At 32.4% G+C, this 15,288-nt stretch overlaps 2 protein-coding genes across 22 annotated transcripts in view; one reads left to right on the top strand and one right to left on the bottom strand.

Moving 5' to 3' along the window:
* LOC116777265 (coiled-coil domain-containing protein CG32809) overlaps positions 1-15,288 on the top strand; it is a 132,353-nt gene that overhangs the window by 112,075 nt on the left and 4,990 nt on the right. For 11 of the 21 annotated variants that reach the window (XM_061526378.1, XM_061526371.1, XM_061526370.1 and 8 more), the window contains 14 exons: positions 6,769-6,898; positions 7,019-7,138; positions 7,663-7,798; positions 7,873-7,968; positions 8,108-8,286; positions 8,606-8,662; positions 9,800-9,889; positions 10,537-10,599; positions 10,918-11,078; positions 11,221-11,340; positions 11,470-11,579; positions 11,677-11,824; positions 12,513-12,613; positions 12,780-12,921. In XM_061526378.1, the coding sequence (XP_061382362.1) occupies positions 6,769-6,898; positions 7,019-7,138; positions 7,663-7,798; positions 7,873-7,968; positions 8,108-8,286; positions 8,606-8,662; positions 9,800-9,889; positions 10,537-10,599; positions 10,918-11,078; positions 11,221-11,340; positions 11,470-11,579; positions 11,677-11,824; positions 12,513-12,613; positions 12,780-12,921 (1,653 nt within the window). Of the gene's footprint in view, positions 1-6,768; positions 6,899-7,018; positions 7,139-7,662; positions 7,799-7,872; positions 7,969-8,107; positions 8,287-8,605; positions 8,663-9,799; positions 9,890-10,536; positions 10,600-10,917; positions 11,079-11,220; positions 11,341-11,469; positions 11,580-11,676; positions 11,825-12,512; positions 12,614-12,779; positions 12,922-14,536; positions 14,725-15,288 lie in introns of those variants that run through there. The other 10 variants (XR_009753431.1, XM_061526381.1, XM_061526382.1 and 7 more) reach the window with 9 other exon arrangements.
* LOC116777268 (MATH and LRR domain-containing protein PFE0570w-like) lies at positions 322-5,442 on the bottom strand. Its single transcript, XM_032670720.2, has 6 exons — positions 5,357-5,442; positions 4,051-4,168; positions 3,810-3,915; positions 3,130-3,338; positions 2,808-2,871; positions 322-2,736 (listed from the first exon to the last, which is right to left on the bottom strand). The coding sequence occupies exons 2-6, from the start codon at positions 4,150-4,152 to the stop codon at positions 653-655; spliced, it is 2,565 nt and encodes an 854-aa protein (XP_032526611.2). The 5' UTR covers positions 4,153-4,168; positions 5,357-5,442; the 3' UTR covers positions 322-652.

Here is a 15,288-nt window from a genome sequence, read left to right as displayed (position 1 = left end):
TAAATTTCTAAAATAATTACTTTGAGACCGGTTTAAATTTAAAAAGATTTAGATTTTTTTTTTAATTATATGTCGAATAGGAAGATCTATAGTCACAATCATTTATTCCTCAAGTTGCCATAGAAGTCTTTTTTTTAATCATGATAAGGTAACGGAAATAATATTTTTTTTTTTTATTTATAGTGATGATACCAACTTTGATTCTTATTATTTAATCGAATCGACATTATTATAGGGCGAATTTTTGTACAGAATTAGGGCAGTACCTTCCACTTTCACACAATTCTAATAAAATTTTGCTATGTTATATTATACCTGATTACACAGATTAATATTTTATTGAACCAATTCCACGAAACGGTGAAGATCTTGAGTAACAGATCTTTAATATAAGAAAGAAAAGTTAGTGTATGTGAAACTATTTATTCCAAAAAGCATCAAGACTTATTAAGAATGATATCAAATTTATCGGAGAAGGAAAGACTTTAAAGTATTGGTAATATTCTAAATTTCATTTATATTACATTATAACACAATCAACAATTTAATTCGTTCTAAAACTAATAATAATAACATTAAACGTTAAATTATTCGTATTTAATTTTATTCTGTTATTATTTCAAAATAAAAAATAATCAGAGGAACCGTAAAATCAAAAGAACCCGCATAGATCTGTAGTCCGTTGTGGATAAGCGCCGCCAAATAGTCTGACTGGGGTTTTGCTCCATTCGATAAAAAGTAAAGGATTGCTTTCAAACTCAGAATCTTTAGTAGAACATTTTTTGTAATTCTGAACTATGAATGCTATGGCTAAATTTTTTTCTTTTACTGGAGATATTATATCCGTGACATCGACACTTCCGTCGGGTTGGATGTAAAAGAATCTGTCAAACAGTTCAACGTTCTTGCAAACTTTTGAACCCAGTGACGGAGGTACGCTAACATTTTTGTTTTCACTATCAGATCTATGCCTATTTACATTGGAAATATTTTCATCGCCTTCTTCGGAACTATCTTTCGTTTGTCTCATGTTACTACCAATAGCTTGACGTTCGTTTAGTGTATTACCTATTTTAGCACGCTGATCAAAAGTCATCTGTTCTAAATCTATTTTGCTATTTAGAATTTTACTATTAAGATTGTTCTGATTCTGTTGATTGGGAAGATATCCGTGATTGTATTTTAAAATAGATACAGAATTAGGGTTCGTGTCAGATGAATTGGAAATTTTTAAAGCTAGAGCTCTCCCTTCCATTATAGCATCATCATCAACATTTTTCACAACTTTGTGATTATCTGGCATATACTTCAGTCTCAAAGAGGGATTTCTTTTGTTGGCATCAGCTATTCTTCCCTCTATATCATTATTGTTACTAATTTTTCCAGATTTCACATCAATTTTCCTTGGTGTAAAATCATTATTATATGACATCACGTTATGCCACTTGTTGCCATCGGATAAACTCTTCGTATTCATATAGTTCCCACTTGTAGACTTCATTTTATCATATTCATCCACAAAATATTCTGATGATTTTAAAAACGGAAGTATAGTCATCAAATTACTGGTTTTATAGAAATCAAAAGAGGGATGATTCTTGTTTACTTTAGAAGTGATTGGAAAAGGTTGCGTTTTACCGAATTTGGTACTAAATATTTTCTTACTGTATACGTGATTGTCTACGTTTCTATAATACCGAAGTTCTTTACTTTGATCAGGTTCACCTTTATTTGTAAGTTTTATAAGTTTTGCTTGTCTCCTATTGCGATCTTCCATTATATAATTTTTTAAGTTATCCTTCATCATATTTACATTCTTTGGTGGATTTATACCACGTTTTTTAATACTGTGAGTATCAATAAACTTTCTCTTTTGAAAGATATGCTGAGGGCGAACTTTAGATATTTTAAAGTCGGAGGCGTATGGAAATGAATCCGTTAGTTTTAAAAGCGGTATCATAGACGGAATTTTCTTCTGTTCTCTATGTTTTAAATTTGCCTTCTTTATATAATTTAAAACGTTATTAGCGAATTTAGAACTTGTCCACTGACCGTAAACTTTGTGATTTTTATCAAGAGTAGGTTGAATGTTTATTTCTGATGTTTGATAGCCTTTACTAGTGGATAGACTTTTTTTATTTACACCAGTTTTATTTTCATTTATATCATAAAAAGACATCTCTGACGGTTGCCTAGGCTTAAAATGAAATGAAATTGGAGGTGGGGGTGTTTCAAACTGGGATACTGCGGGAAGATCTTTCGTATCAGAACTAAAGAGCTCAGTACTTTTGACTTTCTTTCTCTCCACTCTTCCAGCACTATTCACAAGATTCCAAAAGCTAATATGGTCGTTATCGTTATCCAAACGTTTCTTATTATTAGAAGGAAAATCAATTATTTCCTTTTCATTTGACAAATCAGTAGTTTCTGTTCTCTCGTCACTAACATGGTATCTATCACCGTATTCCGTTAAAGTGTACGGATTTTTTATTTTGACAAAGCTATTATTTTTATTAATGAAGTAAGAATTTTGTGGCCTAGATGTGGAAGTTGACTTGTCCATAGTTTCATGATCTAGCACAATGTATTTGATATTACTGTTTGTTATGACTCTGTTTTTGCGAAAACCTTTCTGACGGTAATGTGGATCTCTTTTTATTGTATAATTTCTTTCTATAGTCGACGTCAGTATCATATTGCCTCCAAATATTTCACCTTCAAATCCATTTGGTGTGCCTTGAATTTGAAAACAATTAATTATATTTACAATAACTACTCAAGTAAAATTAATTCGTAATGTGATTTACCATTAGCACCTGTCCCATAACCAATAATCACACTGCCACCAGCTGGTAATACATACCCATAGAGCTGTAACGAATATAATTAAAAGTTAAGTGTAGAAGTTACGATTTAAAACATGTTGGTATTATTACTTTTGTGAAGACTATTTTGTGAGTTAATGCTCTCGAGGTCAACTACTTGATCTAAGAGCGATGTTAATCAATAACTGTCAAATGTGAATATGACCTTAAGATACTTAGTTTCTACTTTTATATCTTCTAGGCATCAGGTATTAAATTCGTGACCCAAATGTAGTATTACAAAACATAATAAATCCTTGCTTACACTTTGCGCTGTCTCGCAATGTGCTAGTCGTCCATCGAGGTAGAGCGCCCAAGCTCCATAGTCTGATTGATAAGAAAAACAAACGTGGCGCCATACATCTTTTGTCATATTGACTAAGACACTCGATGACTTCTTGTCATTAATGGCAACATTTATGTGTTTACCACCAGTGTCCAGCCATAGCCTTACCAATCGATTGTTGCCGTTCGCTACAAAAAATATACCACAAATTAGCAAGCGTATTTCTTTTTCATAAATAGACCGTGAACTCGATAATTATCCACTTGTAATTAATTTTATTGCTGTACTATTTCAGTAAAATAATAATTATTATAAATTATTACATGTTACGTAAAATAACTTCTAAATGTTACAATATAACTTGTTAACTTACAATATAATAATAAGTAAAGTAATATTTAAATAAACTTATCGTAAATATACTATAACATTATCAAATTTCTGTAATTTTGTGATTGTAATAAGATCAGTTGATTTATGTCTTAAATTAAGTTTTGACGCATAGTACAAAATCGAAATCATTTATAACTTGATGAAGTTGTATAAATATATATATATATATACACAACTCGTACAAAAAGAAAACACAATTGTCATTGAAATAAAAATAAATAAAAAATATATATATATTTTTCTTGTTGACAAATTTTCGACCCTACCAACATAAGTAAACAAGGACTGATCGTTGGAGAGGTCAGAAACACGAATCCATGTACAGAAAGTGAATTCTCTTATAGGTGGAGTTTCGATGTCGTACTGGAGAAACTGTAAATAATCAATTATTGTAAATAACTAAGGTTTCTATGAAAAATGTTAAGAAACATATTTCCTTTAAACTAAGGGGTGAGATTATCAAAGAATATAAGACTATTTTTAGTAGTGTAAACAAAAAAAACAAACCTGTGTGTATCCTTTTTGGGCTAAAACAATTTTGTAGACAGGTCGATTTATAGAATCGGCAGTGGAGACTATAAATAATATCAGGACAAACTTTAATGACATGACGATCTTTCGGTATCTGAAATAATACAGTATAATTTCAACATTCGTAACAAAACATTGCTTTTTTTTAAATATTTTAATATAATAAGTTTAAAACTTTATTGAATACAAATTTGACGTTAATACGCTTAGCTTCTATACAATATTATAATAACGAAGCCATAGCTTAAAAAGAAAAAAAATATTATAATGTTTGTGTCGTCATTGACATTATAGTCAATACACATATAGTTCTTTCTCTCACAGAAAGCAATCGCGAGTTATTAAAATAAAAAGGCACCATTTCTTTACTTCAAACAATATTTTTTTTACTATATATCAAAATATCTTGATTACTTTCCGTTGCCAGTTAAAATGATATCTAAAATTAATCGGAACAACCAGGTAAACGATTAATCTGTCCGATTAGGACCTGCTGTTATTTAAAACCTCTTTATTAGTAATACAGATTTATGTTAGAAACTTTTAGTCTGATTGTTTAGGTCGACGAGATGTGCTAAAAATAGTTTTAAACATTAAGGCTCTTATAAAATCCATTTTGAAGCGCTTCTAAATAAAGCACAATTCACAGAATAATTTATGAGAACGAAAATCGGCTTGCGTTTCTGGTCATCCAATAAAATATTTAAAATTGTTTTCTACTATTGGATTAAACCTTTGCATATTTAAAATATATGTGTACGTAAAGGAAGGTTATAAACAGCTCAAAAAGTAACTGTTGCAAAAAAATATATATATATTTGAAAAAAGTACTGTTGTCACAGAAATATTACAAATATTTATTTTTTTATACTAATCTAATTTTTTTATTGAGAAATACTTAAACCTGTTGCGGGATTTCAAAAACTATTTTTTTATATATGGAATATTTTGAACATTTTAATTAAATGAACTGTCATCCGTCAAGTGTCTGTCCATTAAATCTCTTATCGAACTCAAAAAAAAAATCCTGTAAATATTCGTCAATGTCGGAAATATTCACGCGGTACTTTTTCTTTAGAATTATCTTAAAAAATCTCTAACAAACTAACATTGTGTAAAACGTGTACAAATGAAACAGAATTCAGTGTAATCTTCTAGTTCAGATATTTAACAGACATTTTTAAAGAAAACATATCATTTAATGAAAACATCTTTAAATAATGAACCAAAATTCTCGACACCTTGTCATTTAACACTGGATAATTTATCCTCAAGCACTAACCTTTCTTTGATTCAGTCGGATTTCTAGTTCCACCACAACTACTCAATTATATTGGAATATCTTAAAGATATCGTGCTTTCTACGGGATAACAAAAAGTGAACTGATACGTCGCCAGTTATGTTGTTGTCACAACTGTGATATTGTTTGTAAACAACACAAACAATATAACTAATAAAATGTTTTTCAAAACTTTTAAAAAAATACAAAAACATTGTTTATTACTATGTCTTCAGTTTAGACTATATATTTTTTAGTTATATGTCCTTCCTTGCATATATTTATGTGTGTAAATATATGCAAGGAATTAACAACTGAATTACAAACAATTGTTATTGGCATAGAGTTTATTTAGAAAAAAAAACCTTTAAAAATATTACAATTTACAAGAAGGAAATTGTTATTTTAAGTTGCTTCAATTTTTATTCAAGTTATATATTTTATTATCAAAGAAAATTGAACATCACAAGAGAAATATTTTGTAATGCGATCGAACATTGAGAGATAAACAAAATGTTTGAGTATGGTATCGTCCGCTGGAATTCTTTGTCAAACAAATGCATTTTCTCTTACTAAATACAAACAATTGAACTCTATTTGTATACAAAATAAATAGATACAATATTGGTCTTATATTAAAATGTACCCACATAAAAATGGGACATATTTTTTGTGCTAATTCAAGTATTTTTAATAAATAATAAGACAACATCATTGGGTTTTAAGAACAAAATCTAATGTAATCTATGGTAGTACCAAAACTAATAATGAATCATTGAATGGTAGGAGTGGTACTGAATGGTAGTTTTGAGAAATTATAGACATTTATTTTATTTCATTCAATTCACAATTATTTTATTCCATTCAAATGCATCGATATTTTCATATAAACATACATCGATGAACAGCAATTTCTGTATTAACGCTCCAGTATAGACTAAAATTTGTCAAAAGACATTTGTTTTGAAATACAAATACAACGTGCTCTAAACTAATTCTGTACCGGCTACTAGAAATATCGAACACTTTAAAGTCAAGCTTGACCCAATTTCAAAACAGTTCACTACATATGATTTTATACAGAGTCATTGATTTTATTGGTATAATAATTCATCGTTTCATTTTTATATTTCCCCGTATTTAATTAATTCAGTTATAAACATAAATTATACTCAAAAAGCAGCACCAGTCAGACATCAGCACTGAAAGGCGTTATTCTCTACAGGGCATACAATCAATATTTATAATTATATCCCATGTATGATGCTCACTGACGTATGAACTGTCTGGCAGAATAACTTATTTCAATTGAAATATCCCTGTCGTGTTACGTCAATTTCCGCTCGAATGGTAATATGATGCTATATTGTTAGTGAATAAATTGTATATTTAATTTATATATTTATTGTTTAAGGTAAAGGCTCCTGCTTACTACATGGGCACCCCTGCTCCTAGTACCCTTCCGCGTGGAGGGTCTCTTCTTCGTGCTTTCTCTCCCGCTGCTCCCCCTGTTCCAGCTGATCGAGTCAAAGCTTTGCCACCAGGTAATATGAGGATATTAAACTCCGTCATAACCAATTCAACTTTTTTGCACCTTGGTAACTCTTTTCTAGATGAAGGTCGCGAAAATATGTAGGGTTTTTGTTAAAAGAATGTGTATATAGGTCCTACAGCGCCCAGCAAACCGGTCCGCTCGTACATCCCGGGAAGCGGATCGGAGCGGTGTTTCCCCTTTGCCTCAGCTGAATGCCCTCGCGGTACCGACCAACTATACTCTATCCCTGGTAACCCCGGCCTCCTGTCGACGCGCTTTGTTTGTTTGCTTAGAAAATAACTTTTGCTTCAAGCTTAATTTTGCTAACGATGTGTTCAAAAACGATTATGCCATGTAAACACTTAACGCTCTCTACGTGGGATGTCACGATTTCTTTTTATATTTCAACATGTGGCAAAAATTTCAAAATATTGATAATATCCACAAAGATGAAAAATATGAAATCCTTGTACCGGGGTACCAACTAATTAAAAGTAAGTACTTTTATTGTTTGCTACCAGCAACACTCTGCGCGTCTTAAAATATATTTTTTCGTTTACGATTTTATTTGTATGCCTAGGCTTTATTTTTCTCTACAATCTATATGCATTAAATTGAAATTAAATTTTTTGTTTTTGTTAATTTGTATTTAATAAGTACTTTTAATTTCTTGCGTTGATCATATCCCATCTCCTTTGATATTGTACTATCGGTGTTTAGAGAAATGTACTGTAAAAAAATTTATAAAAATTACATCTTATATTATTTTTAAAGCTCATTCTGGCGATGGATATATGTCGTCTCCCGAACGCAGCGCGCCACGGCCTTATGAAGATCCTTACTACACTCAATTCCTTGGCCCATCTGCAGGAAGGACTGGAATCGCTCCAGTTATTGACGAAGAAGCCAAGTATAATCATTATAAATTAGTATTCTATTTAATAATTGTCGCATTATATTACACACAATTGTTTATTTCTACAGTGACTCGGTGATAATAGATGATGCATACCAAATGTATGGCGTAAATGCAATAACAACAGCACCTCGGCCCATGCCGCGGCCGGGCCCATTCGAAAGGTAAACATTTGGTATAAACTAACATTGCTACGCTGTGCGATATTGTGGCCACAATAATGAGGAACCCTGCGATATTTAGCTGGCGATATACACTTAATACATTCTTCAAGTGTTCGATTTTCTAAATTATACGTTAAAGGCTTGGCGCGCCACTCGAAGATATGCAGCGTCTCCGTGTAGAGAAGATGGAACGTCAGCTCGCAAACCTTACGGGACTCGTGCAGAAAGCGCTGCAAGTCCCAGCGGTGGTGCCCGCACCTCCTGCTGTAGCTCCTAGACAGGAGTATCAACCCTACGCTGCAAGACCAGCTACGCAAGGTAAATAAAGACATTATTCACACTTTTAACGTTTTAAAAGGATTTCTGCATAGAAATATATCAGCGGAACGTGTCTCGCCTGCGAAACAATGCGCGTTAATTGTCTTCGTCCCATGTTAGTCAACATAACAACAATTATATACTTGTCATAATTAGAGCATAACCGTTAAATTAAGATACATATTTATTTAGTTCTGATGTTATGTTAGTTTAATAAGATGTCGTTTCAAAATGTTGTATAATTTAAAAATCGTGTTATCGTGTGACAGGAATTTGACAGGTTTGTTGGTTAATGTAGCTTGCGTTTTCCTACATTCAGATGCAGCACGATTTGCCAGCACCGAGAGACCTCCAAAATTAGGCAAAGACAGATTTCGTAAGTGTGATTGAACGCGGCCAGAAAAGATGCTGATGCATTGCTAATGATATTTTTTTGTTATATTCGTTTCCCTTACAAAGATGCCTGATAAATTTAATATATTACATATTACCATACAATATATTTTATCATCTATTAAAGGAAACCGCAAATTATGTACTCCACCACATTCTATTTGCCAGTCAGTTAATGTGTTGTCCTTATAGTGCGCTTCTTCCGCGCCTCTTGGTATGTGTATAGGGAAAGTGCCACTTTCACTCTATTACTGGCTCTCGAACAATGAGCATCACCTATGTCACTGCAATTCGGGAAATTTCCTATTACGCAAAATTTACATTCGCGATGCATTAAGCACTCAACATTTGTTATCACGCAGTACGCTTGCTTACTGACTCGTGTGATATCTTATTACCGGCGTTAAGACAATTGAAAATATACAATAATAGTCAGCATCATTGTATGCATCAAAATCATGATACGTTTCAATTCGTTGGACAAAAACGCCAGTGAAACAGTCTTGAAATAATTATCGCTTCCTCGAGTTATCTTGTAGTCGTGATCGTAAGACTTGCCTTTTCAGATATTTGTAGATAGATGAGTATTTTGATCATAAACATGCTTAGCAGTTATCTTCATTTTTTAGGGTATGAAATATGTAACGTAATGTATTTTATAATGTCATTGAGTGTAAAAGGGCATGTAAGTCATGTATGCATATTGCGTAATGTCTAAACTATTGTTTTGCCTTAAAATGTGTTTGTTAATTTTGACGTACTAGTCATACATTTTAAACCCGCACCCTCATCAATACTTTCATTTAACTGAAAAAAAAAACACTTTTCTATTTCGAATTATTTGAATACAAAATTTTTACTGCAACAATGTTTGACACAATTAATTTTATATTAATTTCTTCCCTCTAATATAAATTTTGACACTAACTTTGAAGCACCAAGTTCTCCGATTTCTTTAATGTATTTATAATTGAACTCCTGCACTTTTGAAAGAATAACTTCAATTGATTCCAGTGTCCCTAACTCGCACTACCTATTGGCTTATCGTCTTGTGTCTATTGGCAACATACCAAAATGTAAATCTAATACATTTTTTTTAAGAAACAATTTATGCTTTCAGAAAAATCTGTCTCTTTTGAGAAATCGGTATCCTTTAGCGATGACCCACCAGATATGAATTCTCCCAAACAGCATTCGCCTCAACACTCAGGTAAGCGTATCAATAATAAAAAATAACAAAAAAAAAATTTACATCAGTCGTACATTTGAATGTAGCAATCAGTAAATTAATTATATATTTATTTATGTCAGGCGATGGTTTATACAGTATTTTATTTCGCTGGCGTAACATTCGTTTTTACATACAATCTCCCACTATCGATATCTATCCATTTTAACAACAGACATTCCTATTACTTATCGCACACAACGAATGTGCAGAGCATTAATATACCAGACTAAGTAAGCGTTTCGTTGGTACAATCAGAGTATGCTATGATTTTATTCCTTGTTTATGTGTTTAATTTAGTTACATTTGGTACGATCTTTTTTTATTTAACATTGAGTTTAGGGTCGCCACATGCAATATCACAGAGAAATTACAACTCCAAAAATGAATAAGCATTGCAATATTACTTTCAATGTCGGGCAGAAAATTTAAATTTAAATACTATTCAAAGAGAGAGACCATTTGCGTGATGCACGGGTGCGTGATATCTCATAATGGCGTGAATTTATTCATTATTGGACTGCAAAAAATCTATAATAACTGTCTTCCTCTTCTCGTAGTTACAATCATAACCATATTCATAATTCTTGTATTTGATTTCTTTCCGCTTACTTCTTTGCCATAACAAGCTGATACAAAACCAACAAAACCGGCAATCAAGTCATCTACATTGCCGAGGACATCATCTCAAGGTAAACTTTTTTATTGATATGGTTGCGTTTTATCTTGATATTAGTTGGTTGCTTTGATTTAACATGAAATGCTATAATAGCTTACTGTCCTTTCCAATTTAAACTTAATCAGAACCCAACTATCAATTAACCAGAACCCAATTATCGTCGAAAGTAACTGGCCCTTTGCCGTCTGTAACTTCGGTTTCTCATCAATCTACAATTACTAAGTGTGTAACACGATTTTACTAGCAGGATACATTTGCTCGTATAACTAGGTATGAAGAAGTGGACGTTTCTTAGAATGTATATAAACAATATACTTCGCTTCTATTTTAGAACGTGATCGCTTGAAACCCGCCCCGCCGCCCAAGCCAGTTGGACTCGTGGGCCAGCAGCTTCCCTTGCCACCTCAGAAGACCTGCACTCTTAACGTCAATCCAGATTTCTTTAATCAACTACGGTCTCTACAGAAGCAAAGCCGTGATCTTCGTATTGAGGTATAAAACTATTAAATACATGTGTATATTGCACACGCGATGCAAAAGTATAAGTGCAAGCGAACTGATGAGCAACTGCGAATTTTTTACACCACAAACGTGAATCTAGTCTATTGTACGAGTATGGTGTGTTTATCCACAGACTCGCAATCTTCGTCGGTCTACTTTAAATCAATCCATGCAGATGAGGCAATTGATGGCCGATACCATTACAAAAATAGGTGCCATCGCTGCGAGCTTTTGTCAGGAAGATCCAGACTCGGTAAAATTTATTAAAAAATATGATTTTTTTTTTGTAAAATTCGCTACAAAACTATAAAAAGTGCTTTCTATTTTATTGGCACCATATAATATTAAATATATCTAAAGAAAATTTAAAATTTTATCCTAGCAATTAACTCGCGAAGAAGAGATCTATCGCCAGGATATGCTGCTATTGGAGAACGATTTGTATGAATTGGAAGCCACAGTTGAACGTCTGCGTGGCCAAGCGGCAAATAGGTATTATAGTTTTAATTATCTTGACAATTATTTATTATGTTTACATATAAAATATTTGTTTACCGATAAATAAAATATTGAGTAATTTTCACACGAGTTGCAGGGAAACCCGCGTCAATATGGCGGACATCGAGCGCATTGCAATGGTGCTTTCAAAGAGCAGCAAAACCGTAGCCGACTGGAAACTGAAATTCCCGATTCTTCAAGAAACAATGAAGACTAAGCTTGCTGGTGAAATGGAAAAGGTGAGAAAAGATGATGTGGCATGTGTGATAGTTTAATTTTTATCCTGTAACTGTTTTTATCGACGAATTCTCACAAAAAAAGAAAATGTCATGTTACCAATATTACCAATATTATTTATTTGATATTTTGAATAAATAACTTATAAGAAAAATGTCCACTGGGATTCTATAGAAATAAAACCAAGGAATGTAGAATGAATGAGACTAAATTAAGGAGTTTTAGAGAAATTAAGTCCTGGTGGCTTGGAGGTTAAAGGCCCGCCACTCACACGTGAGGACGCGGTTGCGAAACCTGGCAAGTACCAATGTGATCTTTTCATATGTACTTTCTAAGAGTATTTAGACACCACAGACAGACGGTGATGGAAAACATCGTGAGGAAACCTGGTCTTATAATTTCAAATTATAAGACTGAAATCGCCAACCCGTCTTGAGCGAGCGTGGCAATTAATGCTCTTACCTTCTCCATGTGAAAAGGGGCCTTTGCTCAGCAGCGGGATCCGATAGGCTGATGATGATAATGATGATGATGAGAGAAACAAACCTAAATCTACATATACGTAACTAGAAGCGAGTGATGCTAAGAGCCATTATGCTTGATTAAACTTAAAATCATTTTTATTAGTAACAGTTAATGCTTTCTAATAGCTAGATTTCTATGGGCATGTCTACAAATTTCTTCTTCTAGGTGGTCCGTAAGGAGAAAATGCTGGAAGATGAACCAGAGCGTTTGGAGCTTGCTTTGCGTCGCTGCAAAAAATTGACAGGCACGCTTGTGACTTTGAAGAGGTAAGAATATTTGATTGGTCGGGAGGAAGGTAAATCAAGTATAAAAAAAAACAATATTTTATTTTGTAGCAAATAAGAATATTATAAACTTTTTTCAAGTGAAGTCACAGGAATAGCAAATGTAAGTAAATTTTCTATATACATTGTCAACTTTTTCGTGATGAAGGTTGGCTTGCGTCCAAGAACAGCGCCTGCCGGTCGGCGACGGCCGCGTGTCTCCGAGCTCATCCCAGAGCTCCATCACTGTGGGCCCCTCATCTGAGGAATATACTTCCGAAACCGCATGCACAAGTGCGCCCACCAACAAGGTTGTTAGCTTTGTTGTTCAAACAAACATCTGATTGCTAATAAAATAATTTAACCATTTTGGAAGAAAATATTCAGTTCATGTATGGACATTACGACATCTGTTTCGTATTGGATTGGATTTTGTGTCAATCTAACACACGCTGACGTGCATTGATTTCACTGGAGAATAATGAAAAGTATACTTATAATGAAAAGTATACTAATTGTGAAGGGATTCATATAGATCTGAAAGAATTTTTCTTCCAATTCTCAACATAAATATCTAATTTGTATCTGAAATTAATCTTTATGAAGGTCAAGCTGACAACATTATTTATTGCCCAGCAATCACTTTAATTAGCATAACCGCTTAACAATTGCAGGTTTGCCAAAGGTTTTAAAATTTGCATTTTTTTCCGACACTTCCATTATTTTGCGGAGTGTTCGTCTTTAGTTCATTTTTATTTTAATTTAACCCTAGTTGCTTGTAGACTTACTAGTTGATGCGACTTCAAATAACTTTTCGCTCCTGTTCTTAATATCATGATTGCACGCAGCCCTTTATACGAGTCCGTCTAATTAATGACTAATTTATTTACTCCTACTCTTATAAATACCTTAGCTGTTTATTTTAGTACAAGATATTATGTTCCGTAAGTCATGCATGTTATTTTTTCTTCTCCTAAAAAATTTAGAATTTATTTTAAGGAATGCTGAAAGCTATCAATTTATTATGACCCTATGTATTCTGGACGTATAAACAATTCGGCCCTGATTCAAAATCAATTAAACTTTCATATATCTTTTTTGAAATAAACATTTAGAAAAGGAAATTGGCATATAAAAAATCAAAATTTCGTTTAATACAAATATGCGTCATTCTCTGTCACTCTCTTTTTGTAATATCTTTGGAATTTTGTTATTTATTTTGTGTATTATTGTGTATATTTATAAATAATGTATAATATTGTGTATATACATACATATATATATGATTGTAAATGTATTTGTAAGTTTTTTATTAAGACAAGACTCTTATTACATTAAAATTGTACTTATAAAATACTCCACTTGTCTTTATCAGGACGTGTCTATTGTGGTGACAGCGGTTCTTACAAAAAAAATCCCATATAACAAAGTGAGATTGTAATATGCTGTGCTATATACTATAGAACACTTTCCTGCCCCATTCAAGGACAGAGCATGACGTAAAACAGAATACTATCAAATTTCAATTATTTTGCACAAACCCTGCAACTAATGCACCATCCATAAACGTTGCATTTTTTGTCGTCGCTTTAGGAAAATAATGCCAATTTTAATGAATACGTCAATTATAATATAGATATGTTACAGAAATTTCGTTATTTATGTAATAATATTATATATTAACGATTATAAAACCTTACACTCTGTAAGTGAATGGAAATAAGCTGAGTCACGTCGCTTTTGATTAGCATGAAACGAAATTATATCCAACGTCTGTTTAACGAACAGCTTAAAAAATTTATAAAATGGACGTCGCGTTACGTCCTGTGTAACGCGGATGAAGAACACCTCTTATATTTGAATGATTATAATAAAATTTTGTTATTGATGTTTTTTCCCGTCTTTTTCCGTGATGGTACCCGTCAGTTCGCCTGGAGACAGAGCCAATACTTCAAAGAAGCTATAGTTCTTACCGAGTAATACATCTCTTCGTAATATATCCATACTTTTATTGTTATTATTATTATAACTATTTTTATTATTATTATTATTATTCATAAACGACGTTTTATAAATATGTTTGTATATTTTTATTACACATCAGTACTTCTTTACTTTTCTTGTTATATTTTTTTTTTACTTTCTTTTTATATAAACGAATACAACATCGCTATCTATCTGCTATGTTGCACATTGTCACGTGATGCTTCAGCAACATCATGGCAATTATAAATAGCTTATATCGAATCATTAACTCATAGTTTTCCGCATATTTTTTTCCAGTTCAGACAGTATTGAATGAATGGGTACGCATGCTTTCATTATAAATGTATTTATAGTAAAGTGTTCGGCTATAATTACGTTATTCCCAATATTAATAACCGCAGACACTTTACGGTACGGGGTGTCGCATGCTAGGGCTGTCAACGTTTAATAAAATTGTTAACAAACACTACTTACCTCTAACATCTTGCAAGTGATTGATTTTAAATTAATTCTCTATATTTTTTTTTTATTAATTTTCAAAACAGTATTTGTTGACAACCTCATTTATTAAACGAAATATATTTGGAGCATCTTGGTAAAAGCTTTGTGAAGTGTAAAGTGGCATGCACTTGTATGTGTAAATGTAACGATACATAATTTTTTATTTGTGTAACACTTATCCAGGTGTGTTA

Source organism: Danaus plexippus, chromosome Z, assembly GCF_018135715.1.
Source record: "Danaus plexippus chromosome Z, MEX_DaPlex, whole genome shotgun sequence".
Classification (NCBI taxonomy): domain Eukaryota; kingdom Metazoa; phylum Arthropoda; class Insecta; order Lepidoptera; family Nymphalidae; genus Danaus; species Danaus plexippus.
Note: the sequence above shows the minus strand (reverse complement) of the source record. Positions and strands in the feature narration are given on the sequence as shown.

What these genes read in the sequence shown, in the direction of transcription:
- LOC116777268 (XM_032670720.2), bottom strand. Translation starts at nt 4,152, where the DNA reads ATGTCATTAAAGTTTGTCCTGATATTATTTATAGTCTCCACTGCCGAT. An exon ending in ATTGCGAGACAGCGCAAAGT is followed by an intron (nt 2,872 to 3,129) that starts GTAAGCAAGGAT and finishes TATTCGTTACAG; the next exon opens with CTCTATGGGTATGTATTACC. An exon ending in TTATGGGACAGGTGCTAATG is followed by an intron (nt 2,737 to 2,807) that starts GTAAATCACATT and finishes TTCAAATTCAAG; the next exon opens with GCACACCAAATGGATTTGAA.